General features: G+C 34.9%; 1 protein-coding gene and 1 non-coding gene across 2 annotated transcripts; one reads left to right on the forward strand and one right to left on the reverse strand.

Moving 5' to 3' along the window:
• Positions 1 to 5,344: 5,344 nt before the first annotated feature.
• On the reverse strand, positions 5,345 to 15,858 carry LOC17881913 (uncharacterized protein At2g29880). The gene is made up of 4 exons (XM_023780280.1): positions 15,648 to 15,858; positions 6,018 to 6,115; positions 5,701 to 5,928; positions 5,345 to 5,572 (listed from the first exon to the last, which is right to left on the reverse strand). The coding sequence occupies exons 1-4, from the start codon at positions 15,856 to 15,858 to the stop codon at positions 5,345 to 5,347; spliced, it is 765 nt and encodes a 254-aa protein (XP_023636048.1).
• Positions 15,859 to 16,217: 359 nt separating this feature from the next.
• On the forward strand, positions 16,218 to 16,324 carry LOC111830282. The gene has a single exon (XR_002833666.1). It is a non-coding gene; the product is annotated as a small nucleolar RNA R71 (small nucleolar RNA).
• Positions 16,325 to 27,933: the final 11,609 nt, after the last annotated feature.

Consider the following 27,933-nt stretch of genomic DNA (forward strand, 5'->3'; position numbering starts at 1 on the left):
ATCAAGCCAGAAGCTGCAAGGTAAACCTTGGACAGTTCTTGGTGACTTTAACCAGACATTAAACCCGACAATGCTCTCAAATTCTGATGGCTTCACTGTCGACAGAGCCACTAGAGTTTTCAGAGACTGCCTTCTAAATGCAAACCTCCAAGACCTCACCTTTAAGAGGTTGTTCCTACATTTGGTGGAACAAGCAAAGTGATTCACCTATTGCAAAAAAGCTTGACAGGATTCATGTTAATTGCCCCTGGGCTTTAAGCTACCCCCTATCTACTGGTTTTTTTGGACAACCAGGATTCTCGGACCACGCTTGCTCTTCTATCTGCCTCTCTGTTCAGAAACAAAAAGTAAAGAAACCCTTCAAACTGTTTACTTATCTTCTTCAGGATCAAGGTTTCATACAACTTATCTGGGAAAGCTAATTCTCTTTCAACTTTGTGGGGTTAGATATGTTCATAATTTCTAATAAGCTCAAGGCCCTGAAGAAGCTTATAAGAGACTTCAGCAGGTAGCGTTACTCAGGGATTGAAAAGAGAGTTACAGAGGCTCATGTGGTAATGATCTAGGTCCAAAGAGAAATGCTTGATCTCCCTTCCTCTCTGAATCCAAACATATTATTGGAAGCTGAAAGAAGATGTCAGGTTCTGATTAAAGCGGAGGAAAACTTCCTCAGACAGAGGGCTAACATATCTTGGCTGAGAGATGGTGTCTGTAACTCTAGTTATTTCCACAAAATGGCAAATGCTAGATGCGCTATGAACCATATACATTTTCTTGAGAATTAGAATGGGCTTAAGGTGGAATCTCAAGAGGGAATTCAAGAGATATGTGTTGACTACATCTCCAATCTTCTCGGGAGTGAAGTCTCTCCCTCTTTGTCGAAGCAAGATGACATAACAGGGTTGTTGGATTTTAAATGGTCTAAGGATCAAAGGTCGCAGATGATAAAACCTTTCACTTCTCATGAGATCAAAGCAGCTTTCCTCTCTCTGTCTTTGAATATAATCCAGCGGACCTGACGGCTATCCAGTAGAGTTATTTACTAAATGTTGGGGTATAGTGGGTGGTGAAGTCACTGCGGCTGTGAAGGAATTCTTCAGTTCTGGGAAGCTTCTAAAGCAGTGGAATGCAACCACAATTATGGTGATTCTAAAGATAACAAACGCATATAAACACCTTATACAAGGTTATCTCTAAGCTTCTCGCTAACAGGTTCAAGTATATTCTTCCTTATATCATCTCCCCTTCCCAAACCGCTTTTATCAAAGGGAGAAACCTATCAGAGAATGTCCTCTTGGCTACTGAAATAGTCCATGGGTACAACAGAAAAAACTTAGAGCCTCAGGGTATGCTCAAGGTGGACTTGAGGAAAGCTTTTGACTCGATCAAATGGGATTTTGTTCTTTCAACTTTATAGGGAATTAACTTGCTAGAGCCCTTTGTAAAGTGGATTGAAGAATGCATCACTACCCTTTCTTTTTCTATTGATATTAATGGTATCTCTAGTACTCCTTCAAGAGAAAAAGAGGACTTTGTCAGGGAGACCCTCTCTCGCCCTATCTCTTTATACTTGCTATGGAGGTCTTCCCAAAGCTTCTCCTATCCAGGTACTCCATACTTGCTATGAAGGTCTTCCCAAAGCTTCTCCTATCCAGGTACTCCTCAAGTTATATATTCTATCATCCTAAAACATAAGAGCTGAAACTATCACATTTGATGTTCTCGGATGATGTGATGATATTTTTTTATGGAGGTAGCTCGTCTTTGCATGGCTTAAATGAAACTCTAGATGATGGGCTTAATAAGAACAGAGACAAAACAGAATTTTTCCTAGCTGGAGTGGATGATGTTGAAAGGGCTGCTATTGCTCATTATGGCTTCCCTCAAGCTTCTCTTCTAATTAGATATATGGGACTGCCTTTAATGTGCAAGAAGCTTAAAGTATCTGAGTATGCACCTCTTGTCGAGAAATTGAAGTGTCGTTTCCTCAGCTGGACTGTCAAAGCCCTATCTTTTCGATGACATCTTCCGTTGATCTCCTATGTTATATAGGGGACAGTGATTTTCTGGATGTCTACTTTTAAACTCCCTCAGGGCTGCATTTGAGAGAAAGAATCTCTTTACTCTCACTTCCTCTGGTCCGGTAGTATTGATAACCACCATAAAGCAAAGGTCTCTTGGGCAAAAAGTTTGTCTCCCCAAAGAGGAAGCGGGGATAGGCCTTAGACGCTTCTATGAGTGGAACCTGACACTTGAGTTAAAATTTGTCTAGCTCCTTTTCTCTAGTGGTGACTCGCTCTGGTCTTCTTGGCATTGGATGCACCACTTTCCTGCTTCTGCTACCTATGTGTCTCATTTCTGGTCCCTAAGTGAGAAAACAATGACTCGTGGAATTGGAGGAGTCTGCTGCGTTTGAGACCGCTAGCAGAGAAGTTTCTGCGTTGCTCGGTGGGGAATGGTCTTCTAGCAAGCTTTTGAAACGATTCATGGAGCCCTTTTGGTCCTTTGTTGAAATTCCTCGCTGATGTTAATCCCAAGAATCTGAGAATGCCCCTATCATCCAAGGTCGCTAATGCTACAGCCGGTTCTGCTTGGCGTTTACCTTATCCCCGATCGCAACGGGTAGTTGAGCTCCATGTGTTCCTAACCACCATCCCTCTACCCCTGCTTGCGGACTCCCCAGACTCTTATGGCTGGTTTGTTAACAATATTGACTGTAATGGCTTCTCTTTTGCGAAAACTTTGGAAGTGATGAGGCAAAGAGAAGAAGGAAATATTGGTTCAAGCTGGTCTGGTTTAAAGGCGCTGTCCCAAGGAACTCATTCCATATATGGACGGAAAACTTTAACATGCTACCTACTCGCTCTAGATTGGTATATTGGGATTTGCAGGTTTCTCCTAACTGTGTTCTCTCCGATTCTTCGGCTGAGACCAGAGATCACCTGCTTATCAATTGTGGTTTTAGTGAGGAGTTATGGAGAATGATCTTCAAAAGGCTAAGGCTCCCTTTTGTTCTATTCAGGAACTGGGATAGCCTTTCCGCCTGGATGAGGCTCAGCTCACCTTTGTCCCCCAAACTCCTAAGAAATTGGTCTCCCAAGATGATACAAGACTCGGTGGTGAGCTTGTTTTAGGATAGATATGATGGCTTCACAAGATGGTGGTCGCTTCTCTCTTGTGAAACAAAGATGGTCGTTGATGTAGATTTGACATGATGGCGGTCACTTCTCTCGTGTGGGATCGAATGAAGGGGAAGTGCTAGCGGATTGAAGTACACCACAGAGTTGTGATTGGTCTCTGATACAGTACACGATCTTAGCCTCACACACACAAGACAAAGAACAAGCTTATTCTCTTAAGGACACTTAAAGAGAAGAAATGAAGAAAGTTCGGTTCTTTGATAATCAAGGGTTAAAATTCGTACAACTGTTGCAAGGGGACTTTATAAGAGTCCTTCAGCTAGCCCTAGGGCCAAAAATAAATGCAAAATAATACAAAAGGAAACAAATAAAAAGCAAACACAAAACCCATTGGTTTTGGAAAGAAAATGTCAAAATAAAGAAACTAATTGTGCACACTTAAACTCACTTGAAGGGCACATATTCTAGCTGTTGTTGGGGCTTAGTGGACCTGCAAATATCTAAAATACTGAATAGAACTTACCTGGATGCGATCTAAGCCCAATAGCGGTTCTCTGAACTACGTTTTGATCTACTTCAGGATTCTTGTCAGGTGCCTGTTTGTTTGTTGGGTTCTTGAAGTAGATGGCTTCTTGGAATTTCTCTTGGGTAGCTTGATCAGTCTCTTGAAGCTCTTCCAAGTCCTTGATGTCTTGTTCTTGATCTTCACTCTCTCGATCACTCTCGAAGGTAAAGCTTGTTTTGCTTGTTTCTTGTGACTCCATTGTCTTCTCTTGGATTCTAGAGATTTCTTGACCTGTCAAAGGAGAATTCATACCTGGGGAGATGGTATGTTCAAGACTCATTTGGGTGAATGCTTCACCAAGCTTTTCCTCGGCGATGGGATCATATCCGTAGTGATGGAGTAAAGGTGGTACAGACCAGTTGACGTAGTTCAGTTATAGTGAGGTTACAGTGTCTTGTACAGCTAAGTTGAACCTCATTCTAAGTTTTTTAGACTTTGAACGAGTCATGGGACCTTCTGGGACGACTGGTACAAGGTGTGGTACAGGATTTGGTACATGATCTAGTTCAGCGGGCTGGACATGATAATCGATGTTCGCATCACAAGCTACCATCAATGCCATATGGAGGCAAAGGAATAATCTTCATCATAATCACCGGGTCATCACCTCATCAGTGATTTTCAAGACTTTGAACAGAGAGATCCTCAACATAATTTCAGCGAGAAATAATAGGAAAGGCTTCAAGAATTTGATGGGTCTGTGGATCAGATAACATTCTGTTTTCTCTTGTTTGAGAATCTGTATATTTCCTTGTTTTTTATTTAATTTTTGCCAAGGAATCATTGTAAAGTTACGTTGTAACCCAGCCACTTTTCGTTATATGATATTTACAAATTTAGAAAAAATAAAAATTCTCGATATATCTGATTTTTTAAAGGATCAAACTTAAGTCTAGAGAATCTGTTTATGTAAAGGGTAGGCACGCGGGTCACTTATCAATTGGGCAGAAATTTCGATTTTAATTGATAAATTTACTCAGATTATCTCTCCTAATTTCAATAAAGTTTCTCCTTTCTCACTAATTTATAGGAAATTTGGGAAACTTTGGCCATAATTTTGTAATATCAAATGTGTACTTCTCTTTTTAATATATAAGAGGATGAGCATAATACATAGAGACATCATAATACACATATGCAGACAAAATCATATAATAATCCTTGAAAAGAGTAATTGTCGAAGAAATAGTGAAAAAGAAGTATCTCACGAGGCACCCGCAGTGGAGAGAATACAAATGAGAGAGGGCTGGTGCCTCGTGAAATTAGAAATTCACCCTAATTTCGTACATGTTTACCCTCCATAATGTATAAATCCATTTTCTTACCCGCCACAAGTAAATTAAAAGATACAATTTTGTATTTATTTTAGGTTAATACATATTTATATGTAATTTTGTATTTATTTTAGTTTAATAGATATTTGCATGTAATTTTCTCGCATGTCTTTGGCCATTTATATATCGTTCCAGTTTCATTCAAGAACTAAAAAAATATTAAAAAGAGTCGATTATTATTAAAATGGAAGAAATGTCTCCGATCAAACATACAAAAAAAGCTCATAAAGTGGTACTATATGAATATTAAATAATAGAAAATAAAATCCCATCTTCAATCTCTGTTGATGCATTCAACTTTATTCTCATGGTTTACAAAGGTTTTGTATGATCCATCCATTGCGATCTGCAATAAGCATATGGGTGAAACCATATTTCATACCTAAATTGTGAATCAATGTCATGGCCTCGTAACACAAATCTTCATCCAATTCAGAAATTCTTTTGATAGCTTCCCACACGTTATTAGCTTTGTCCTCACCTTCTTTTTCTTCGTTTACCTTTTCCCATGTTTTCTGTGTGAGGCCAAAAATCTGATGACCAAATTCTTGCATTGAATTCATTTCATCAAAAACCTTGTTCTAGTTAAGAGCATAAGTTCTAGCCTTCTTTCTTGGAGTAGCTTCCCCCCCCCCCTTCTCTTGTCTAATGCAGAGAAAACTTCTTGAACATATGTTTCTTCATACACAATTTCCTCATCTTCCATTATTTGGACACGACTTGAATTATTTATCGCTTCATTGTCTTCAACTTGATATGTATATGCATTAATGGCATCGCTTATTCCCACAACATTCCTTCCAATTGTAATATTTGATTCAAATATCATTTGTAAATCTCCAAAATCTTCAAATGACTCATCATGCAGATGTATCTTAGTTGAATGAGCCTATTTTAAAAATAAAAACATTTTAGTACTTTTGATACATATAAGCAACAATACAATATTCAAAAAATTTATTTTATAATTTTTCTTACCTTCGCAAAGACATATAATACTTCATCTGTAGCAGTCAATTTCTTCGTTTCAGGGTCCCACCCGGAACAAGAACTAAAACGAAAAGGATCTCCCAAGTCTAGTTACTTACCCTACAAGACTTTCAACCTATTTTTATACCCCTTATGGGTTTTGTTAGTTCCAAAATTTTGGTTTAGAGTTGTTAATACTCTTGTCTCGACAATTAATTTGTCGAATTTGCCAGAACCAATGCAAAAACCCTGATTAATTGCATCCACTAGCAGCTGCACTAACATCTTGGCATCTTACTTTTATGTTCAAACCTTTGATTATATTGAACTTTAGCTTTCACAGCTTATGAATAATTGTATTGTGACAGATAACTATCCATACAATAAAAAAAAGTGTTAAAAAAGTAACTATTTATTAACTGGCCGACCATGAATTTATTTCCAACTTGCATAAATTTGCTTTTGTTTGTATCTTTGTTAATTAACTATCAACATTTATCTCTTATAAATTTAATGATACAAAACGTGATAATAAAGAAAAGTAAAAAAGCAATAGGAAATACTCACTTTTGACGGAGAAGAAAACGTACCATCAAATATGATAGTAATTTAGTAGGGGAGAAGAAAGCTACAGGTCGTGAAAAGCCCTAAGTACAAAACAAGGGGAAAAGCCCATATATGAGAATTCTAATGGTCGAAGAAAGCTACAGGTCGTGAAAAGGTACCTTCAAATATGATAGTAATATATACACACCAATAACTAACCCTAAGTACAAAACAAGGGAAAAAGCCCATATATGAGAATTCTTTGATCCAAAAAAGAGCAAATTAATTTTGTACTTCATATTTTTTTACGAAAGAATGTCTTAAATTATTACCAGCAAATGCAATTTCTTATGAGGCTTGCTCGTCTACAATAGCGACTGCAAATGCTGCTATGCAAGTATCCCCAGCTCATGTATATCAACCACTGAGCTTGCCGGTTATTATAGACTGTTGGATTGGTTTTGCTTATTTTATAAATAGTGCGACTGAGCTTGGTTTTATTTGGACATAAGATGACAACGAAATCAAAAAGCTGTTTCGGGATTGGCGTATCCATTCATACAACAGAATATATGACATGAACGGCGTGTCCTATCGGCTCATCATTAACGGATTTCAAGTAATCCAGATAAACCCAAACCCAACATCACCCAACACTGTCTAGTTCGTGTTCCGTCGACTTTTCTGAGTTTTGGCTGAAATCATTACCCTTTTGAAATCTCTCGATCTCCACATAGACATCGGTTTTGCATATTTCACAACCATCGATGGTGACATGTGGGAGTCAACAGCTGATTAAGTTCTGATTCACGAATGGATTGACAACATCAACGTGATTGAGCAACGTATGTATTTGAGAGTGAGAGAAAAAAAAAAGTGTAGATAAAAGTCGCATATATGGTTTACGATCACTTTCTTTTCTTCATCTATGTGTTTGAGAGTGAGAGAGACAGTATAGAAGATACAAGTCCAGATATGGTTTACGATCACTTTTTAATTGGTTTTATACACTGTGTTTTCAATCCTTCAAACTTTCACCTATTAAGGTATGATTTGTCGCTCATATTTTCGAACTAAAAATGATAGAAAAGTCTACTAGAATCACATTCTGTAGTTTTTGAAAGAAAAGTTGTGATATTTTGAATAACACTAGATTTGAAATGAAACTTATAAATTATTGATTGAATAACAAGAGATTGTGAATGATTTAAAAAAACAAAATGGATTAAAATAAAAGAATTTTAAAATTTTAAACTAATAATTAATGAAAATGACACATGTCACAAATATTAAGCGCCAACTAACGAATTGTAAAAAAAAGTTGGAAAAAGTTGGAAAATATTAACGAATTTTAAACCAAATGCATTAAAATAGAAAGTTAAACTCCAACGGGAGAGGGGCTAGAAGATAGAGAGATAGAGAGAAAAGAGGGCTTTGCACAAACAATGTCAGCGAGAAGACCATCAATCTCGTTATGCTGACCTCCGGAGTTGAGAAGAAGAACCAGTTCCAAACAATCCGAGAAGCAGGTCAGCCTTGAAACACCCGAATCTCTAGCAGCGCCTATTCCGGCTTGCAATGTGAGAGTCTCTGCCACTAGGTCAGAAGACACAAAGGGTCGTGAAGTTGCTCCTTGGAGCTTGAAAGAGGAATGGGGATCCTGAAATATCCAGCCAAAGCCACCTGTTAGATCCGTCGCCCGCCAAGCATTATCTAAGTAACACTCGAAGCCTTCACTATGGGTTTTAACTGATGGAGCTGACCTTGGGAATTGGCTTCTTGCCTACTTACATTCTGTAGCTAAATGCCAACTACGGGATTCCTTAACGGCTTGGAGGAGCGTCTCAGAAGTTGGAGTCTCCTTATCCTCGAAGATCAATAAGATATTATTAAGAACTACGAAAACAAATGAAAATAAAATGTTTATTTTTGTATATATATTATCAAATTTATGATAAATCCTCACTTATATTTACATCTATCTTGTTGTTAATTATATTATTAGAAATTTGTATAGTCGATCCGTGTATATTTTTTTATAAATAAGGCCAAACCTCTTCATACAAAAAGAAATACAATCCTCCTAATTAATATTCGATTCACGTTGCTAGTTGAAGATTTTATTTTAGAGATCATTGTTCTAGTTGAATCAAGGATCATTATGGGATCGATGGATTATGTTCTTGTATTTGATGGAAAAAACTATGATTATTAGAGTGTACAGATAAAAACCCCTTCTCAAGGTGTTAAATCAATAGGATGTTGTGGAGATGGGAATTTATCAGCAAGAACCGTTGTATTTAACTTAATCGACATCTCGTGAATTTGAAGGAGTAAGTTATGATGCATTATCATCTGATGCAACCGCTGATAACTTTTCAATCTGATGGAGACAATGGATGGAATGTAAAGATGCTCACACACTATTCCTAATCCAGACCAGAGTAAGCATTGAAGTTTTTTCTTGGACAGCTTATGCTACATCATCAAAAGAAGCATGAGATCTTTTTGATAGTGAGATCTATATTTCACAGTACATGGTCCTATATTTAAAGCTAGAAGCCTTCTCGATGTCAAGAATGAATACGAGAATATAACAATGAGCGATGCATACACGATTCATAAAATTTACAGGGAAACTAATGGAGCTTGTGTTTCGTATGAAGTCTTGTGGGTAGAAGGTGGAAGATAAAGTAGTGGTGAAGAAGATTATTGTACTCGTTGGAAGTAATACTTTTTATTAGTGTCCTTATCGATTGCTTGCTTGTTCATGAATACAATATGAGACCACACCAAGAGTCTTTGGAAGAATCGGTCATAATTCATAGTGTTCATGTGGAAGAAGGTTTTCAAGGAGAGACTGAGATATTGTACTCGTTGAATGAGATTACTCAAAGCCAAGTGGAATCGATAAAAAAATAAAAAAAGACAAGTGTTACTCAAACCCAAGTGGAATCAATAAAAAAAAAACAAGACAAGTTTCATTTTTGGTAAAACAAAATCAAAAGATGTTAATGCAGATGTAGAAACATCTTATGATATTAATGAAGCACCAAGAGATGGTGTTATTACACTTCAATGCTTAAGATAACTAGGAGGAGGAAATGACAAGTGTTTTGGGTTTTTGTTTGGTTTTGGTTGTGGTTTTTGTTTTGCTTGGTTTTATGAATGTGATAGTGATTGATTATGAACTCATCTATAAATTCTTCTTTGCATTAATTGTGGACTTCGATCTTTGTAACTTTTGATCTTTGCGTACAATATAATATATTGGTGATTTTTTCTCCTTAACATAATATGCTATAATCTTGGAAGAAACCTCTTTAGATAAATTTTATTACTAGATTAAAAATTATAAACGAAATGAACTACCTCACTAAAACCAAATATCATTGGACTAGAATAAAGTATTCATAATTTCATATGATGAAATACATAGGGTGTAAATGGTAACCGAGGAATTTTTGCTGAATCTGGCAGAATTTTTACATGTGTATGATAACTGCAGAAATTTGCTGATTTTGTTTACCAAATTGTTACTAATGCACATTCCTAAATTCCGTTTTGCAAGAATACCCTCAATGCACATTTAGGGTATAGTTTTTAGGGGGTATGGTTTATTATTTGGAATTTAGTCATTTTAAATATAGAAAATGGATATGACTGAAAATGGACAACAAAGGAGAGTAATTTTGCAACATTAATAGAATATTAATTAGTTGGTGTAAAAATATTGAGGGTCTAAATGGTAACCAAAGACTTTTTGCTGATTTCTGTTGAATCGCAAAATCTGTTGAAACTTTTAGTGATTTTTACCTGAATTTGTACATTTTGAATGGTATCTGCTGGATTTGCTGATTTTTTTTTTTTTTTTTTTTATCTATTTTTGTAATTTTTTTATTAAATCTAATAAAATAATAATGACTATAAGTGTAAATAGTTTCAAATAGTTATGAATATAATAAAATAACTAAAAAATAATCTAAGTATAATCTGAAAAATAGCACTATAACCTACTTTCCCAATAAGTTATCATAGAGAAACGTACTTCTTGCTATGGGTATATTTTCATACCTGCACAGTTATACTATGTTGAATTCATACATTGCACTATTACATGTAATGTAATAGACATGTACTTATAACTAATTTGAATTTGAAACATACATTTAAGTTTTTGTGCCTAAACATACAAAAACGTGATAAATGCTCAATTAATGATGATGTGGAATTCACTTGTGCAAGAGTCACGCTGACGTGGATTCCACGTGTGCATAACTTATAGTGATGTGGGATCCATGTGTATAAAGATATACAAAATAAAAATAAAAATTATAGTAAAAATTGTTAGTAAATTTATAAAATTTATTAATTTATTATACTGACCAAAAATTTTATAGTGTATTTAATACATGTGATTGTTGTAAATTTATTGGCTTTGATTGGTAAACATATAAAAGATTTACAAATAATACAGTTTTTATATTTTACCAATCACAAAAAACTTTACAAAAAACTTTATTAAAAATTTCACTCTCTACTTTTTTGTACAGCTTTTTTTGTACCGCTTTTTCTTACTGCTTGCAGTATTCCTTAAAAGGTTACAGCTCCATCTTACATCACCTTTGTACACCTTTGAGTACATTATCAATCAAACCCATTCTACTGGCCCAACAATTTTATATTAGAAAAGTTTGATATTAGAAAAGTTTGATACATGAAATGTAAATTAAAAATAAATAAAAATACAATAGTTATATTTTACTTAATATTAACAAAAGATTTTCAAAAAAAAAATGATAATATTATTTTATAGAGATGTGTCTAAAATTACAATGACCGAACTTGGGACCAAAAATTATTAATGGGACCAAACAATTATTAACTGATAGTTATTATTAATTTATAAAAATATTCTTAATACTTAGGACCGAAAATTTATTAATTTATATGATTATTAATTTATCGAGTATTAATTTATAGAAGTTTAACAATAATTTTTATTTTTATTTTGTATCTCTTTGTAATGAACAATATTTTTACGAATCCAATCTGTTACGGATGGGTTCTCTAAAACACATATTATGAGTATGTAATTTTTTATGAGCGTAAATCTTTTATAATTTTTATGTATATTGTCCCATAAAAATTTACATACTCACAATATGTGTTTTGAAGAACCTACCCGTATGGATTGGATTCGTAAAAATATTATTCATTACTCACTCTACGATATATTGTTGTGAGTTTAACAAAATAACCCGTGAATTGCCTATGATTTACATAGTTTGATACATAATCTAGTGTATCAGTAAAACTTATTCGTATTAAAATTTCGTTTCAATCAATATTTGAGTAGTACAATAAAACCTAGGCGTGGGCCGGATGCGGTTATCCGACCTTTTTTGTGGTATCGAGCTCCGGATCTAATTTCTGGTTAACCGTTAAGATTTTGGTTATCTCCCGGATATCCAAAATCTGAATTATTTTGTATTATGGCCTTTATTTGGTAAACTCAATAAGCAGTTGTGAGAATAAAAGGCTTTGGATTATTTATAGATAAAAAGAGAGCACATTTTTGTTATCTGTTCGAGTGATAGTTGAATAACAAAAACAGAGAGTGTGAAAAGGTCCCACATTGACAAAATCAAAGTTTGTCTCCTTAAACTTCTCCTATATATATGTGTTCTCTCTCCCACTATTCATGGACTAAAATTTATTTTATTCACAAAGAATATATATATATAAAATTATATATTTGTATTATAATAAATTTAACCGAATCTGTATATCCGGTCCATAGTTTTCTTAGTTTCCGTATCCGTATCAAATCGGACGGATAAAAAAATTTAAAAATCCGGATCCAGATCCGTTTGAGTGGATATCTTGTTTTTCGGATTTGGATCTGGATATTCGGCAGATCCGGTTATTTAATCATAGCCATAGTAAAACCTCCATAAATTAATATTTGATAAATTAATAATCTTTACAAATTAATAAAAATCTTCGTTCATAAGTTAGGACCAGTGTAATTTTAGAAAAATTTCAATAAAATAATAAGATAATAATATTTTTGAAAATCTTTTGTAAATATATAGTCCCAGTAATATTATAAATTAATAATTACATAATATTATTAATATATATCTATAGACATGTACAATTTTTAGTGAAATATGTCTATTATGTAAAAATTTAAAATCCGGATCCGGATCCATTTGAGCGGATATCTTGTTTTTCGGATTTGGATCCGGATATTCGGTAGATTCGGTTATTTAGTCACAGCCATAGTAAAACCTCTATAAATTAATACTCGATAAATTAATAACCTCTAAAAATTAATAAAAATCTCCGGTCATAAGTTAGGACCAGTGTAATTTTAGACACATTTCAATAAAATAATAAGATAATAATATTTTTGAAAATCCTTTGTAAATATATAGTCCCAATAATATTATAAATTAATAATTACATAAAATTATTAATATATATCTATAGACATGTAAAACTTCTAGTGAAATATGACTATTATGTTGTTATTTATTCTCAAATTTATATTATAGATTTCATGTATCAAAATTTTTATAGTGTTTTATTCATTCATGATGATTGTTGTTTTGTTGTAATTGTTTTTTTAAAATATTGATTATAATGACTAAATCTTATTTTTGATATATATATATATATATATATATATATATATATATATATATATATATATATATATATATATTTAACTTACCAAATCAGGAAATATCTCTATAAATTACTAATTATTAATTTATCAATAAATTTATACCTCTATAAATTAATAAAATTTCCTAGTCCCAACATTATTAAATTATAGAGGTTTTATTGTATATTTTGTTAGTAAGCCTATGTATGTACATTGTTAAAAGGATTATTTGCATCTAAGGTCACTTTTCATAAACATATGGCACAATTAGTAAATTTCCCAAGTTAGGAAGATATTGGAAAAATATAGTGCAATTATAGCCTAATAAAGTTACACTATTAACTAAATTGACACTCAACTAGATAGTCACACTCTCTTTCCATCATACTAACTAAAATTCACGTTCTCTTTCCTTCCATTATAATATTCCGTCTTTTTTTATATGTTTACACACTCACATTGTTAATAAAAGTATGAAACCATTATTTATTGATGTGTTCATTTTACCCGATCAAATAAATTATCTAACCTCAAGGAGCGATTAATTAACACACCAAGAATACACAAATTTACTTAATTTAACCTTAATAAGATATTTGATATGGTTCTCTAAACTTGACTAACAATGCAATTCAAACTAAATAATGCAAAGCAAAACAAAAGAAAGTAAATACCAAAATACTAACAAGTTTTGAAATCAAACAAAGCGAGAAATAATACATTACTAAGCAATAATTAAAAGACAAATTCTCAGGTTACGCCAATTGACTAGAATGAAAAAGAGATGGGTTATGGAGGCTCAAAAAACTTCTAATAAATCAATTATCAACTTCTTTCAAAGGCAATCAAATGATCAATAAGCATTATAAACAAGTCTATCTAACCACTAATCACCCTATGCAATAATTTCCAAAGGCTAGGAATGAAAAGCATTTAAAATGTTTGGTTCGAGAATTTCAAAGAACACCTTCCGGGCATGAAATTCCTAAGTTCTAAATCAACATAATCAAGGTTGATTTAGCCTTATTAGCAACCAATAAGTAAGGATTCTAAACAATCTAGTCCTAAACTCCATAACCCAACTACTAAATCATCCTAATCTACCAAAACCCAAGAACTCTAAAAGACTACTCACTAATCATGATGATTACACAATAGAAATGAGATGTTCTTTGTGAAATCATGTTGTGTTAGTCCGGACAAGACTAATAATACCATGGGAGACACATGGTTTATAAAAACATTGCATTATTAATATCGGAAAAATAGAGTCATACATATTATACACAAAACTATTTCTTACAAAGGCAAGGAAATCTACACCGGTTGGCCTAACGTCCTTTGTTTCCCCTAAGGTTTTCCCACTACTGGTTACTTGCAAAACAAATTGGTAGACTCTTGAGTAATCTAAGATTACTCAGTAAGTCCGGGATCTCTAACAAAATAACCCAACCCAACCCCCAATCACAAGCAATGACAAACAATGATCATTATGGCTTAAAAGCCATAAGCAATAAACCAAAATGCAAGTAATACACCTCATCTCGATCCTACTTTGGGCCCCTACGAATCCATGATATCCCCAAGGCAATGCCCTACACTTCCAGACACAAAGTCTATAGAAGATCTGTCATCCCTTCACTCTACATCGTCATGTAGCTGCTCGGTCCGTCGCGACCCAGCTCCGAGCCTTCGTTTACAATCACTTGACCTAACGTATCATATACGACGAGGATAGCATGATCCGACTAGTGCTAGATATCTAACCAAAGCATAACCAACAACCAAATAATATAACAATCCGACAGCATAACGGTTATGCCCATAAATTCTAGCATAACAGTTATCTTGGCTTGGCTACTAGGGACTCTAGACTCTCAGCGATCCTACTCGGATACTACCACGGACAAGCTCGGACACTTACTCATTGGGGAAAGTTTTCTTTGGTTTTTGGTGTGAAGAATAAATAAAAAGGAGAGGGGTATTTATAGGACGTGGTTACTTGTGGAGGAAGCTATGGAAGCACGAGGTGGCATGGATAGGCTTAATTGAGCTTATCTCCTTCTCTATCCTTATCCAAATGTTGATGCTTATCCTAAACTTCATGCTTATCCATAATAGTGTAGCAGCTTGCCTACCAACCTACTAGCTTGCGGATGCAATGGAATGATATACTTGTGATCGTGTTCGTACTCGATACTCCTTCGGCCAGAAACTTCATCGTCGTATGAAATATGATTTTCATCGTCTGATTTCCATTTTTCTTCGATCAAAAGCTTTGTATTCATCTAAGAATACTTTGGCTCAAGTCCAAAAATTAATTCTCCTTCGCCTTGATCAATTTTCCTTCGATAGCCATTCTTCGGCCTTTCCATCTAAGTATTAGTCTTGGTGAGGAATATTACATAGACATTCACCATCCAAGATATTTTTATCAAGCTTTATGGTCTTTTTATTCCCCACATTAACAACTTTGATCTCTTCATGTTGATAAGTAAAGTCTTTAGTCACTTTCTTACCCTTCATATCTTCATGTTGAGAAGCCAATCTAGTGATCTTACCATTAAGAGCATTGTACATCTCATCCATCTTGTTGTGCATATCAACACACCGCTTACCAACATCCATATAATCCTTTGTTTGGCCTTCTAAAACTCGTTTTATCATGGAATTCACTTAATTATCTTGAGGAGGAGCTTGAATATAAGATTGCCCTTGGTTTGTGAATTGGGGACTTGGTTGAAATCCTTGCTCTTGTTGAACTTGGAATAATCTCTCTTGTGAATATCTCCATGTATATTGTCTCCAGAGATGATTGATCACATATCTCAATGCATCTTTGATTGCTTTCGGCCAAATCCTCAACAAGTAACTCTCCTTGTTCGATAGTGAAATTTTAAAAATTTCCTTTGCTAGCCTCATCCAATCTCCATTTTAGCTCCTTTCTAACTCACCTATATAAAATATCAAGGATAGCTTCCTTGTTGAATCCATGATGAGAGCAATCTCGGGTATATCCCTTAAATCTTCCCCATGCTTCATAGAAACTTTCATTGATTCCTTGCTCAAAGACCAATATGTCCTTCCTCACTTTGGCCGTTTTTTTTGCTTAGAGTAGAACTTGAGAAGGAATATCCTCTTACAATCATCCCAAGAGTTGACCAACTGTGTTGGTATAGCTCTCTCCCATTGGCTTGCTTTTTCTCCAAGAGAAAATGGAAACAAAATGAGCTTGATACTATCGTCGGGCACACCTCCAATCCTAAATGTGCTACACAACTTCTCTAAGGAGTCCAAATGATCATATGGATTCTGCATAGCTAGTCCCAAGAATTGGGAGCCTTGAATCAATTGAATCAAACTTGGCTTGATTTCATAAGCATTAGCTTCTATTAGAGGAGGTCGGATTCCATATTTTAACTCATGACAATGAGGAACATCAAAGCTTCCTATCGTGGTTGTCTCCTCTCGAACATAAGTTGGATTTACTCTCAAATCTTGAGGTTGTGGAGCTTGAGATTTTGTACGAATGTCCACATCCAACACCTTAAATGACCTTATCTTCCCATTCTTCTTATTTTGAATTGAGTACCTTCGAAAGCACAAGAGAATCAAAGAAGACAAGTTAGTAACAAATAAAAAAGAGACTTCATCATCTAAACCAGATGTGTGAATCTAATCGTATGCACGAAAAGTAAATGGCTTAGTCTCAAGCAAAAATGAAATCCTAATGTCTAATTGATATTGCTCCCCGGTAGTGGCGCCAAATTGATGTAGTCATTTTACCCGATCAATTAAATTATCGAACCTCAAGGAGAAATTAATTAACACACCACACAAATTTATTTAATCTAAGCTTAATAAGATATTTGATTTGGTTTTCTAAACTTGACTAAAATGCAATTCAAACTTGGTCGAGCACCAGTTTCTTCAATTTTGTCTCGGGTCTGTTCTGAGAATTCTTTAGCCCGATCTCATGCCCGACCAGTCTTGTCGGTAGCTCGGATTGGTTTAGAACCACCATTGGAAAGCTAATTCGATTTCCTACACCTTTGATGAAGGACTCTGAAGCTAAATCGGAAGGGAAGATCTTCATCCGGGTCGATATTTGAAGGACACGACCAAGTGCTCGACAGACCGGGTCAGGCGCGACACTTCACCTCCTTAATTTTTCCTTTTATTTGGTCTCTTTGTGATTCTTTGATTCACTTGCTTCATTCCATGGTTCCTCCGTCATCACCATTGCTAGAAATGCTCCAATTAAGCTCCTTTTTTACCTTAAAAGCTCCTAACTCCTTGTTGAACCTTCAAGTACCTACAAAGACTGAGCCAATGCAAAATGCAATCCTAAACACACTAAACATAACGGAAAATGCATGAAACTAACCTATAAACAATGTTTTAAAAACAATAAAAACAGTAGATATCATTTATGTTCACACCTTTTTATCTATCCTTTTTTATCTTTTAGGGCTTTTGGCCTCATGGTCATAGTTATATGGATACCTTCTAAGCATGATTAATGTTTTTATGTTTGTCCACTGTTTGTTCCTCTTCTTATTCCCCATAAACATCTCCCCAAATCTGATAGAATATATTTTTTTCCTCTTCACATACTTCCTTTGTTTCAACTTATCATTCCTTCCCCATCGCCATCTCATTTTTACCTTCTCTATACTTGCATGTTCCCAATCATGGACCGACAAGGATGACCGTCTATCTAGATGCTTATTTGACCAAAAAACAGCATGAGGTTGGAATGTGTTTGGTGGACAACCCCTTAGGTTCTCCCTTCATGAGTTTTTTTTTTTTCATTTTTTTTCACTTCGTTTTCAGTTTGTTCATGCCGCTCTGTCCATATATAACTATCCACAACTATACATAAGGAAATTTTCTAGATAGACTCTAACTAACGTAATGGACACTTGGTAATGTTCTACGCTTAATGGACATCTACATTCACCAAACAAACATTTCCTACTCGTACGTAAAACAATCAAGTCAGCATTTTATCTGCCTCCATAATCATGTGTCCACTCGCACATAATCCACATATTTAATTATATGATTAATTGTGGTTAGCCTCCTGGCTAATTCAATGCATTCAGCTTTGGTGATAAGTAAACTACGGAATGGCATTGATGGACATAGTTTCTTTAACTGCCTCTACTAATCATATATAAAACCATCAAATTACAATTTAATGCCTCATTAATCATGTGTCCACACAAACATAACCATGATGTTCAACTATATTATTAATTTTAATTATTCATATGGTTATTTTTATGCATTCAGGTTGGGTGACATTAAACTTTGGACAGTCATAAATGGACACAAGTTCTATAACTGACTCCTCAATAATATGTAAAACCATCAAAATAGGTTAGTGAACATCTGTTAGACCACCAATGGACAATATTAAATATAAGAAATTTACCAAAAATATAGCAAAATGCATTTTACAATGTATAAAAGGTTAGTAAACATATGTTCGACCACATTTTGATGTACCCCTTTTTTAAAAATACCCCTCTTTTTTATCCATTTTCAAAAATACCCCTTTTCAAAGTTTTATATGGTTGATAAGGTACATCAAGATCATCATTACCACTACTAGGAGACTATATCCAAATATTTATAAGGTTTTAAAAGGTTTGAAACGGCATTTATAAGGTTTTTAAAAGGTATTTATGATATATATATAAATGTACACACATATAAAGATAATTTGTGTCTATAAATATAAGCTTACACATATTGTTTTGATAAATTTCAAATTTTATAGTGACTTTTTGATAAAATTATAATGAGGGGTATTTTTAAAAAGTTGTATTGGAAAATGGGTATTTTTGAAATTTCCCCATTAAAGGTTTCAATATAAAAATATTTTAATCTTTTCAAACATTTAAAAGTTATAATATTTTGAATATTTTTAAAAGTTTTTTTTTTTTTTTTGGCAACAACTTACTAACAAATTGGCTCAAACGAGCCAATCAGAGGGAACATTTTTTACATACTTGACATGAAGCGGAATGGTACGAAATTTGCGTGCCAATAAATCCGCTTTTACATTTGCATTTCTTGGAATAAGAGATAAAGAGAAAGAAGAGAATTCTTCCCTGTCGATATGGATATCATCAAGGTATACTGAGAAAGCCGGCCAGTCGGAAGGAGAAGACACCATTTTCACCAAATCTGAACAGTCTGTAAGGAAAAGAACATCTCTGAAATTATGGCCAACCATGCATCTCATTGCCCATACCAGCGCTTCAACTTCAGAATGGAGAGGAGATAGACTTCGGCGGACATTCATTGCCCCCCTGATCGTTGAATGTCCTGAGGAGTGCTGACAGAACCAGCTTATGCCTGAGAATTCATCAGTTGCCTTCCAGGAGCCGTCCACAAAGCAGTGGTAGCCTATAAGAGAGGGACGGAGGGATGGTGGGCCGCCCCGCACCCGAGGGAATGAAAGCTGAGAAGCCATAGGTTGGCCCGTGTCTTCAACCTGGGCCTGTTGCCAGGCTCGCGCCTCGCTAATGGCCAGATTAACCATGTGCATAAGACTTTCCTTTTTAAAAGATTATATGGTCAAATAAAATAGTTTATTAATCCGAACAAAACTTTTAAAACTAAACACTTGGTAAATTAAATTTCATGCACATTCATAATTAGAAGCATAATGTTTCTAATGATTTAAAACCATTTTCCAAAATATTTAACTGATGTTGTATGTCTCACACCTTTTTCTATCAATTAACTATAATATAAAATTTCATTGAAATATTTAACCAACCCGCTTAGATTTAACCAAATATTTAACCAATCCATTTAAAAAATCAAACTTTATTTTAATAAGACTTTACCCTTAATGACTTTATAATAATATATGTTGTTAACGAGTAATATATATCCGTTTTGAAAACTTCAATTTCCAAGATATTCAAAAAAAATATTCAATTTTTAGTCTACATTTGTATTATATATTTTTAATATAATAAATTAAAAATAAGATCAAATAAAGGTGCAAGGATAATAATGATTGTTTTAATTTATTATTTTCAATGAGTTAGAGAATTATTAGAAAATCCAAAATTTAGATATTGAAATAATATAATACGTTGGGAAAATTAAATATCCGATGTTGAAATATCCTAATGCTTAATTTTGGGTTAATTTTTGGTGAATCCACGTTCTATTTAATGCACACCCTTGTAACGCCCCATGTTCACTCTCAGCCCATAGGCCCACCTCTCTTAATGGTCCTCACGTCCTCTCACTAGGCCAATGAGCCCATCCATACCCGACGGCCAGTTTGCTACGCCTGGGAGGCTTTAAGGCTCTTTCATTCTGTTTTAGTATGACTCAAACAGTTCTAAGAAGCACTTCCCGGAAGGTCACCCATCTTTGGACTACTCCAGCATAAGCACACTTAACTATCGAGTTCTCTTTGATGACATTGGTGGCTAAATCAATTCATTTAAGCTTCTTTGCAAACCACACCCCCTTAAAATCTTTCCAGTTTTGCCCAGAATTATTGATACCGTCCATCAAATTACCGCTGTCATAACCATTACTTCAGTCCTCGAGACCGTTATTGTTCATCCGACACAATACTCCCTTGCTCACTGAATTGACATATGAGACCTCCTAGGCGCAATATTTCGACGCTTATCTTGTCTCCAATCCTCTGACCTCTACTTATTGCGACATCTCGTCGCCTCCCCCACAGACGGCTTCTAACCGTCATATGACATCAGTTTCAAAACCGCTGTCGACACTCCTTTTTCTTCTAATCGCCCCACTATATTCTTCCTCTCCTGGACTTTCTGCATAATGGGACAAGTCTCACGCTCCTCATATACTTGCCACTGAACGTTACCACGATGCCAGGCTGAATGTATTCCTGACCAGACATCCTCACTGTTATTTGCAATTTTCTCAAGGGAGCCCAGGATTGTATAAGATATTATGTTCAAGTTTGGGCTCGCTTTTAAGGCTTCAGATCAGTGAGTGTCCCATATCTTGCAAGTTAATCAGTGCTCTCCTTTGCAAGCAGCTACTATCCAAGAAAAAATACGAGATATGGACGGTGTATGGTGCATATCCTTTGAGATTTTCGTTGGTCGAGTCTGGTGCTATTACTGGCTTCCCATGTAGTGAATTACTTGAATATTACCACCCTGAATTCAATCAATATCGATGAGGCTTGATTTAAACGACCAACAAACCTGTGGTTATTAAACAAAGATTCAGGGAAACTTTTGTAGTCCCTTAAAGATGTTTATGGAATGATTTCAATAGAAGTCTCTTCGTTTGCAAGGCTTCCCTCTTTCGCTTAAGCTGCTAGCATATCCCCGGTTCAGTCGATCCTCACACCTTTTTTGAATGGCAGTCAATTGGCATTTTAAAGAGCAACGTCCCATTAACCTACGTTTTGGCTGTTGAACATTCTTCCAATGTAAGTCAGTTTTTACTATTTCAAACTCTTACATCTGTCCTCACTTACAACCCATCCATGTGGACATCAACACTTACAAGAACTGGTATACAAGATACTTATTATGTCACTCATCATTTATTTTGTAGTTATCAGTTTCCCCATTTATCATTCTTGATCCATCAGAAGAGGGTGGGGATATGGGATAATGAAGTGAAGGACGAAAAAAATACTCACTTGGTGTCGCTAATTGAGCAAGCCCATGTTTTCAAAAAAAAATACTCACTTGGGGTCGCTAACTGGCAGCGATTGTTCATTGCCTTACATATATCCTTCCCTGATAAAAAGGATCATGTAGTCCATCAGAAGCACATTTTTCCGATGCGTAAACAAGTTTTCAGGAAACTTAGGGCATGTTCATCGGAGGGACCGATATAGGTCCCAAATTTTTTTTTTTTTCTTTTTTTTTTCTTTTTACAGAATTAAAATAAAAAATAAAAAAAATAACCAATCGCGGGCCGTCACGTGTCAGTGGGGCCCGCGAATGGAAGAGGGACAGTCCCGTTTAAAGGAACGACCCACACAAAATTTTTTTTTTTTTTTTTTTCTTTCTTAAAAAACTGGGGGACTGGCCATGGGACCTGCCAATGCCCATGGCCTTAGAGTTAAGGAATCTCTGTCTAAACCATGTAGCTCATCACATTCTATGTTTTTCCTCTACACATAACAACCCTTTCGAGGATTTCAAATTCTATGTTGATAAGGAGTTTCTTTCAATGAGGGAAGAGTATGAAAACATGTTCAAGAAATTAATCTTAGATTGTATCGACATCGTAAACTACACGCCACCATGCCCCATTCAAGAAGCAGTGTAATACCCCTGATGGTGACCTAATATACAGACGGACGGTCGCCATCGTAGGAATGCGACCGAGACTTAGAAAATTTTTCGGAAAAAAAATTTAATGGAGCCATCGATAAAGCAAGTCTTATTAGAAGAATTGATCGAAGAAAAATGGTTTATTGATTTTATATCAAACCATAAGAGAGTTAAGTTGTTATCGGCGACCGTCGAGTGTCGAGCAGTTAAGACCGGCTATTAGTGGCAACGGACAGTGGGCTATCGAGAGAATTGGTGTTAGTTTGATCTAAGAACAAGTTCAAACAATTACGCAGAGGATTATTTACGGGCAATTTGGTCAAGGGAAAGATCAATTTTGTCGAGGAGAAAACTAGTTTGATCAAGAAGGAGTAGAGTCATGCCGAGACAAGCATGCGGTGATCGAATGGGATCGAATACGAAGACAACAAGGTTTATAGAGTGGTTAGATGACTTAGTCATTTCTTTTGCGGAATTTAGATATTTTGACAAGTTAGAACGGGTAAAGATCATTGTCAGTGTATAGTGGTTGGAAGAGCTTTCGGTACGAACGTATACCGCGAGCCAATAGAATGAACGGACGATGGACCAAGTGAGGTGCTTGGAAGCTGCTGTGTCGTGAAGGTGCTTACGCTACCACATTGTGCCACACGACTAGATGAAAATGGCTTGTGCTATGCGTAAGTGTGCGCAAGCTTAAGTGTGGATAGGATAAAGATAAGATTTTGGATAGATTTTATCCAACATCTCGTGCTTGCCTTAACTTGGGCGCCAAACTTCCTCCATATATAAAGCCAAAAAATCAATTCGTTAGTTCTCCACATCAAACCAAAAATCCTACGTTAGACTAGTTAGTTAGTACATTAAGCTTAAGGAGTTGAGTCGGGTAGAAGTTGGACGAGTCGAGAGTCGTGGTCGGATATCCGGTAAGTAAGTTCTGCCTTTAGTCTTTTATTCTTTTTAGAATATTTTTCTAAGCTCTTGGTTCGATCCGAAGCTTAGATCCATTGTTGGAGAAAGCTAGTCGGATCGAGATCAATAGGCGGTCAAGGGTAAAATGTCGTTCTCTCGACAATAAGGCCAAGGTGAGTACCGAAGCATGTGCAATTTTATTAGGTTAGGCTAAACGTTGGTATAGCTAATATGCTGCTTGTTTGTTCATGGTCAATATTTGGTAAATGTTGGCATGATAAGCAAGCTTTATTAATTGTGTATGGGTTATTGTTTATTATTACGCATTGTTGTTTGATTGTTTGATTGATTGATTTTTGTTAGTTAATCTTGCTATTTCTCGATTAGCTTATTTGTGTTTGTAGATCTACTTCGAATAGTAACTTTTACGTTAGGCTCGTATTATGTAGTGGGGTTAGTCATTCCTATGGCTAATGTATAGCGAGTTCATGATTGTCCCAATAGCTCGGACTGGCTCGCTACCACCGGCCACTACTTGACAAAATAGTAAATTTGACCGTAAGGGAAATGGTCCCTATATTTACAGTTTAGGGAAGGGATGTGATCTTTCTAGCCTTCGTGGCTAAGTGTCAGAGACATTACCTTGGTAAAAATCATAGCCGCATTAGTAGTAAAGGCCTTAAGGTTTGGTAGTTAATTATGTGATGGCTTTTATCACATATTGATTGTGTTATTTAGCTTCCGTTGTCAATACTTTGTATTGAGTATGATTGCTTGTTTAAACATTGATTGTGTGCTGTGTGTGTTGATTGTTGCTGGGGATTGGGATGGTTGATTTTTAGAAAACCCGGACTTACTCATGATTCTACTTTTGTCTTACAGGTAACCTTAGTTGGGAGACTTATGGGGAAAGTACGGATGCTAGAAGCAGGTGGAGAGTTTGTTGCCTTTGTAAAAATAGATTTGATGCTATTGACTCCATTTAGGCCTTATGCTATGGGGTCCCAATCCAATGTAAACATTTCAATGTTTTATGAATAAAGATGGTATTTTGTAAAATGCATAGTGTTCTACTCGATATTAGTCTTGTCCGGACTAACACAACTCGCGGATGGGCTGACAAAAGCCTTAGGTCGTGTTCGAGAGGAACGATACACGCGGATAGGCTGACTAAGGTACTGAATTTTTTTTAGTAACCTTGGTCGGATCGTCTACGGGAATCGTACGTGATGCTTCTGATTCGTCCTTAGTTCTAGGGCGGTTCAGGGGTGTTACAAGCAGGATGCATTCGTTTAGGAGTCATAAAATATAGACAACAATACAATTTCTGCTCTAGCAGTTGTGTCTGCTCGGACACCCTCTACACTCCCACGGATTCTCCATCAAAAAGTGGTTGGATCTCCTTTTAACATTTTCGAAAGTAGTCACAATTGGAATCAATATATCCACATATCACCCGTCGAGCATGGGAACAAAGTTAAAGTAGAACAAGGTTAGTATAGTTTCAGCTTGTAGTGTTTGTTTAAGGAGTGTTTACTGATATTTTACCCCTTCCTCATTTATTCCAGCCTCATGAGGCCTTAACTGATCTCAACATAGATCCTTGCGAATATGTTAATTGGAAAGAGGTTTCACCAGACCATTTCCAAGTTCGATCAGAAGCTGGTGTGAGTATAATATTCTCTTCTCTATAATAACCCTTGCAACTTTGGCAGGATTCTGGGATAGACTTGTGGGGGTCCAGTATTAATCTTATTTTTGACACCGAGCGGAAGGGTTCATCTTCTCAGTCGCCCTTATTCGACACTGTTCCCAAAACTGCTTATATAGTTGATACATAGATTCATTACATATTTACATTGTTCTTCTTAATTTCATATGATTCATCAGGTATTGGATACATGGAAATTACACTTTTAAGATACACCATTTATTAGAGGCATCACCTGCCAAGCGAAAGAGTTCATTTTCTTAGTCGCCCTTATTCGACACTATTCCCAAACTACTTCCATAGTTCATGCAGAGGTTCATCATGATCCATCAATTATTATACACATGGGCGTTAAATTTTTTCAGATTCACCATTTATTAGAAGCATCACCTGCCTAGAGGAAGGGTTCATCTCCTCAATCACCTTTATTCGACATTGTTCCCAAAACTGTTTCTATAGTTCATGCAGAGGTTCATTACATATAGTTACTGTTGACTATTGTTCTACAATATGCAATTGACTAAATACTTATGAAAAGAAGTTTAATAAATATCCATTACAAAATTTTGACGTACATGTTGCCAAGAAAGAAAAGAAAATAAGAAAGTTTTTTAAGACAACATACTCACCATATATTAAATTTAGACATACATGTTACTAAAAAGAAGGAAAAAAATAATTAGACCTACATACGTATGGGTTGTTCTAGGGAGAAAAAAAATCACTGTTATATATTTTCTATGTTTACGACAAACTCAATTTTTAAGTCCTAAATTTCAAGAAAGATACGAATAATAGTTGTAGTTTAATAAACAATAAGATACGATTTTGTTAAACAGGATTTGGTAAAAGAAATTGGTCCATCTACATGTTTCATAATGGACACGGCTGATAAGGCCATGTTTGTGGACAATGATTTTTTGACCCACCAATAAACTGGGTATTTCTGTTTTTGTAAAAGATCGAACTCGAGTTTAGAGAATCTGTTTATGTAATGAGTAGGCACGCGTGTCACTTATTAATTGGGAAAATATTTTGATTTTAATTGAAAAATTTACTCAAATTACCTCTCCTAATTTCGATAAAGTTTATCTTTTCTCACTAATTTATAGGTAATTTGGGATTTTGGCCATAATATTGCAATGTCAAAATGTGTACTTCTCTTTTAATATATAAGAGGATGAGGATAAAATATAGAGACATCATAATACACGTGTAAAGACAAAATCATATAATAATCATTGAAAAAGAGTAAATGCCAAAGAAATAGTGAACAGAAGTATCTCATGAGGCACCAGCAGCGGAGAGTATACAAATGAGAGAGGGCAACAATTCATAAATATATATATATTCAACCTAATTTCGTCCATGTTTATACGCCATAAGAAAATAAAAAGATGCAATTATGTATTTATTTTAGGTTAATATGTATTTATATGTAATTTTATATTTATTTTAGGTTAATACATATTTGTATGTAATTTTTTCGCATGTCTTTGGCCAATTATATATCGTTTCATTTTCATTCATGAACTAAAAAAATATTAAAAAAGAGCTGATTATTATTAAAATGGAAGAAATGCCTCCAATCAAACATACAAAAAAGCTCAAAAACTAGTACTAAATCAATATTAAAAACTATTAAATAATAGAAAATAAAATCCCATCTTCAATATCTGTTGATGCATTGAACTTTATTCTCATGGTTTACAAAGGTTTCTTATGATCAATCCCTTGCGATCAGCAATAAGCATATGTTTCTTAATGCAGAGAAACCTTCTTGAACATATGTTTCTTCATACACAATTTCCTCATCTTCCATTATTTGGACACGACTTGAATTATTTGTCCCTTCGTTGTCTTCAACTTAATATGTATCTGCATCAATGGCATCGCTTATTCCAACAACATTCCTTCCAGTTGCAATATTTGATTCTAATATCATTTGTAAATCTCCAAAATCTTCAAATGAGTCATCATGCAGATGTAACTTAGATGAATGAGCCTATTTTAAAATTAAAAAACATTTTAGTAATTATGATACATATAAGCAACAATACAATATTCAAAAAAAATATTTTGTAATTTTGGTTACCTTCACGAAGACATCCAATACATCACCTGTAGCAGTGAATTTCTTTGTTTCAGGGTCCCACCCAAAAAAAGAACTACAACGAAAAAGATCTCCTAAGTCTAGTTACTTACCCTACAACAATTTCAACCTATTTTTATACTCCTTATGGGTTTTGTTAGTTCCAAGATTTTGGTTTAGAATTGCTAATACTCTTGTCTCGACAATTAATTTGCTGAATTTGCCATTGCAAAAACCCTGATTAATTGCATCCACTAGCAGAAGCACTAACTGTTTGGCATCATGCTTTCATGTTCAAAACACTAATTATATTGACCTTTAGCTTTCACAGGTTGTGAATAATTGTATTGTGACAGATAACTAGCCATACAATACAAAAAAAATGTATACCAAACAATTCATATGAGTTATGATAATATTCCATCTACAGATCTTAAACAAGTAATTATTCATTAACTGGCCGGCCATGAATTTATTTCCAACTTGCATAAACTTGCTTTTGTTGGTATTTTTGTTAACTAACTATCAACATTTATCTCTTATAAATTTCATGATCTATAACGTGAGAATAAATAAAAGTAAAAAAAGCCATATGAAATACTCACTTTGACAAAAAAGAATACGTACTTTCAAATATGATAGTAATTTACTAGGGGAGAAGAAAGTTA

This window comes from Capsella rubella, unplaced genomic scaffold (genome assembly GCF_000375325.1).
Source record: "Capsella rubella cultivar Monte Gargano unplaced genomic scaffold, Caprub1_0 scaffold_6, whole genome shotgun sequence".
NCBI classification, from domain to species: domain Eukaryota; kingdom Viridiplantae; phylum Streptophyta; class Magnoliopsida; order Brassicales; family Brassicaceae; genus Capsella; species Capsella rubella.

Excerpts from the sequence above, each read along its gene's own strand:
- LOC17881913 (XM_023780280.1), bottom strand. The coding sequence starts at position 15,858 with ATGGATGTTGGTAAGCGGTGTGTTGATATGCACAACAAGATGGATGAG. Across the intron at positions 5,929-6,017 it reads TATTATATGTCTTTGCGAAG|GCTCATTCAACTAAGATACA; the intron begins GTAAGAAAAATT and ends TTTTTAAAATAG. Across the intron at positions 5,573-5,700 it reads AAGAAACATATGTTCAAGAA|ATTTTTGGCCTCACACAGAA; the intron begins GTTTTCTCTGCA and ends TTTGGTCATCAG.